Source organism: Bison bison, unplaced genomic scaffold (assembly GCF_000754665.1).
Source record: "Bison bison bison isolate TAMUID 2011002044 unplaced genomic scaffold, Bison_UMD1.0 scf7180017845551, whole genome shotgun sequence".
Lineage (NCBI taxonomy): Eukaryota > Metazoa > Chordata > Mammalia > Artiodactyla > Bovidae > Bison > Bison bison.
In genome coordinates, this window is record NW_011476124.1 from 121,373 (window position 1) to 125,606 (window position 4,234).

At 46.7% G+C, this 4,234-nt stretch overlaps 1 protein-coding gene across 1 annotated transcript in view; it reads right to left on the reverse strand.

The window, feature by feature from the left end:
• CLSTN3 (calsyntenin 3) overlaps window positions 1-4,234 on the reverse strand; it is a 30,993-nt gene that overhangs the window by 19,005 nt on the left and 7,754 nt on the right. The window contains exons 8-10 of the mRNA XM_010835676.1: window positions 4,123-4,234; window positions 3,220-3,332; window positions 5-135 (exon numbers count right to left, since the gene is read on the reverse strand). Coding sequence (XP_010833978.1) covers window positions 5-135; window positions 3,220-3,332; window positions 4,123-4,234 — 356 coding nt within the window. The remainder of the gene's footprint in view (window positions 1-4; window positions 136-3,219; window positions 3,333-4,122) is intronic.

The following is a 4,234-nucleotide window of genomic DNA, read 5'->3' on the forward strand; positions in this document are numbered from 1 at the left end:
GGGCTCCCTTCGAGGCGGGTGGATGAGACCATTGTCGTGGATGAGGGCGGGGTCGAAGGAGATGCCATCTGCATAGAGTGTGACCGTGGGGAACTCGAGATTCAAAGCATAGTGGTGCCACTCGTCATCGCAGACCTGGGAACGGGGAAGGGCAGGAAGCCCTCGGTTACTGCATCCCCAGGAAGGAGCCCCAGGCACTGCCCCATCCCCTGGGGGGCAGGAGACAGTCCTTAATATTCCCTGGTCTATCAACAGGGCTTGCAGTGAATTGCTGCAGACCCAGCTCAAGGAATCCTTGCCCAGAATGGACCAGGCTCAACCTCATACCTAAACTACCTAAAATTCCACTCTTTCTCTAAACCTTTAACTCCATCAACATTCCTAAGAGGAGCACCACAGTGTCCTTTGGCAGGTGCTGCCCATCCCGAGTCCAGCAGAACTAAAAGCTATGGGTTTCTGTGCAGTTTTCTTCAGTCTCCATGTCCACACATCATTCCCATCCTGTCTTTCTTTTTTTTTTCCTTTTTAGACTATTTTTTATGTAGATCATTTTTAAACTCTGTAGTGAATTTATTACAGCATTGTTTCTGTTTTATGTTTTGGTTTTTTGGCCCCAAGGCATGTGGGATGTTAGCTTCTCCACCAGGGATGGAACCTGCACCCTCTGTGCTGGAAGGCAAAGTCTTAACCACTCGGCCACCAGGGAAGTCCTCCCAACCTTTTTCGTGTGTACTGTTGCAACACCCTCACCTGAGCACTTACACTCAGTTCTCTCTGATATCCTCCTCTCATAGTTCCCAAAGGGATTGCCTTCCTTTTTCCAACGTTTAAATCACTACCAAATTTAATGTTGTCAAACAGTATTCACTAACAAGTCATTATTCTTGAAAAGATTGGATTCTCCTCACTTCACAAATGTTCCCAAATATAAATGACAATTATAGAAAAATCACAGCTAATTGCAAATTAAATACATTACTTGTAACCAATCTTTTCAGATGCATAATTAGAAAAATTATTAATATTTTTGCAACAGAAATTTATCTTTAATTGAGAAATACATCCCAAATTTGGTGGAGCAACACCTTCAAAATTTAGAACTCTTTTTTTTAATATGGAGAATAGTTGGTTTACAATGTTGCATTCGTTTCAGGTGGTGATGTTGCTATTTAGTCGCTAAGTCATGTCCAACTCTTTTGCAGACCCATGGACTGCAGCCCTTCAGTCTTCTCTGTCCATGGGATTTTCCAGGCAGGAATAATGTAGAGGGTTGCCATTTCCTTCTCCAGGGGTTCTTCCCCACCCAGGGATTGGACCCACGTCTCCTGCACTGGCAGGCAGGCTCCTTATCACTGAGCCACCAGGGAAGCCCCAGTTTCAGGTGTACAGCAAAGTAAAGTAGTTATACATATACAAAAGGATCCTCTTAACATGTGAGTCTGATCAGGCACATCCCAGCTATAAATCTTTCAAAAGACTTCCCATCTCTCATAGCACAAAATCCAAAGGACTTTAGCTAACAAAGTCCACCGTACACCTGATCACTGCCCAACTCACCAGCCTCAAATCCGGTGTCTGCCCTTTTCACTGTGCTCTAACTGCCTGGCCCTCTTCCCATGCTTGAAACATGCTGAACACTTTTCTGCCTCAGGACCTTTGCATCTGCTCTTCCTTCTACCTGGACTCTTCAGGATGAGCTTACATTTCGCTTCCATCAGGCCTTCCCTGAACGTCCAGTCTGAGATGACTTCCCCTCTCCTTGCCTCCTATTCTCTACCTCGGGTCCTTGCTTCTTCTTTCAGAGCATTAGCACAATTTATCATTTTTATTATGTCTGAAAAGTAAAAGTGTTAGTTGCTCAGTCATGTCTGACTCTTTACGACCCCATGGACTGTAGCCCACCAGGCTTCCCTGTTCATAGAGTTTTCCAGGCCAGAATACTGGAGTGGGTAGCCATTCCCTTCTCCAAGGGGTCTTCCCAACCTAGGGATTGAATCTGGGTCTCCTGCGTTGCAGGTGGATTCTAAACCATCTAAGCCACCAGGAAAGCTCTTACTACATGTCTTCTTACTTTTAAAAATCTATCTCCCCAACTAAAATGTAAACTCAATGAAGGCAGAGATTTCGTTCCATCTTAGATCACATTGTATCTCCATAACCTAGCAGAATGGCAAGGTACTTGTATTTTCTAAATCTTTGTTAAATAAATAAGGATAAATAAAATAAAAATAGGAAGAGGAATGTTACCAATATTAGCAATGCAGGGGAAAGATCAAGAAGAAGCAGATGGCAGACTATCTCTTTAAAAGAGTGCCACAGAAAACAGAAGCTTTTGTAGGTAGCCCTCAATTATTGAGTTTGTGGGTTTTCATTCCCATTTCTCTCTCTTCCACTTCCTGCCTTTTTTCAGCCATTTGCTTACTCAGCCACTCCACCAGGGCTTACAAGAAAAACAGAAGGAGATGGAAACTCAATTAGTCCCTATGGTCCCTGTGGTCAGCTTGGAGATGAATAAAGAAGAGGCTGCAACTGTTAGCTCAGAAGATTTTTCTTTTTTTGCTCATTTTATTTATCCCTCATAATCATGAATAATAGTGAGAATTTATATACATATATGTGTTCAATCGCTCAGTCGTGTCTACTCTTTGCGACCCCAAGGACTGTAGCCTGCCAGGCTCCTCTGCCCATGGAATTTTCCAGGCAAGAATATCAGAATGTGTAGCTGTTCCCTTCTCCAGGGGATCTTCCCAAACCAGGGATCACAGGTCTCCTGCATTGCATGCAGATTCTTTACCATCTGAGCCACCAGGGAAGCCCAAAACCCAATCTGTGTACCCTAGGTTACTTATTTCCTTGATTACAACATGCTAACTGCTTGAGAGTTTGGAATCCACACTACTAAGTTTCCAGATAAGAAAGAGATGAAATAAAATAAGCGAGATGGATGGTTGGTTGGTTTGGTGCTAGTAGTAATTTGTTCCCTATGTGCTTTTAACCCAGGAGTGCTTTCTGCAGGAGACAAGCCTTAGGAAAAGAGAACCAGAGAATGGAGCCGGGGCTGAGAGCAGGGGGATGTAAGAATAGTCAGGAACTGAAAGTGGAGATTGAAAAAAGGGGCACAGGGCAACCCAGAAAATGCCCAGCCCTGCCCTAGGACCTCCTCCCCTGAAAGCAAGTTACACCCACCCAGCTTTCCCAGGAGCCTGGCTCCAGCCTCACCTGCTCCAGCTTCCAGAGGAATTTGACTGGCCGGGCACTCTCAAGCAGAGGCCAGTAGAGGAAGGCAATTCTGCAGCCGTGGACAGTCAGTGAGTAGTGAGAGAAGCCGTCCTCTGGGGGCAGAGGATGGGGACAGGAGTCAAACACAGCACTGGAGGCAAGAACAGATTCAAAGTGCCAGAAGGGAGGGCTCCCTGGATTCTCTTTATTCCTTCAGGTTCTCTCTGTCTCTCTCTAATTCTTCAGGATCTGTCACTCTCTCTCCAGCTCTCTCTGAGACTCGCACACATACACACAGAGTCCAATGTTGGGCTTTTCTCAGGCACTCTGATTGGCTGAGGGGAGACAGTGACCAGCCTGTCCCTACCCAGATCTTTACTGTTCCTTTGGTTAATACAAACTTCATGGGTACTGATCCTTTTCAGATCAAGAGAAATGAGCTCTGAGAAGAGGCAGAAATGAAAGAGTAAGTCAAGGCCGAGCCCCCCTGAGAGGGACATCCCCCTGCCATAGAAGGAAGGGGGTCCTGGAGGCTGGAGCTCATGAGCCCTTATAGGAGGAGGCCAGGGTGGTGGTGGAAGGGAAAGAATGAAGCACAGCATTACTCAGGCTCTTCCATTCTGATAGGGGGCTCTATAGGGAGCAGACTGGGGGGCAGTCTACTACACAGGGGATGTAAAGCGATTGGGCAGCTACAAATGAGAAGGGCGGTGAGCAGTCCTATCACGCAGAGAGCAGTAGGATCTCAGCTCGTCCTACTGGGACTGTGAAACGAGCACTGCTATCTTACGTACGAAGGGAGAGAGAAATGACCCACCCACAGCCACCAACTGGACAGTGACAGAGGCCGGACACGAAGCCAGTCCTCCCCATGCTCAGACGGGCGCCCCGAGGAAGGCTCACCGTTCTGGACGGTGTTACACACGATGGTTTCCTCTTCCTTCTTGCCCTTGTTGGGAGTGACACCGTGCTTCATCCAGAAGGACAGAGTAAAGTGGTCACTGAGGCTGTCCGG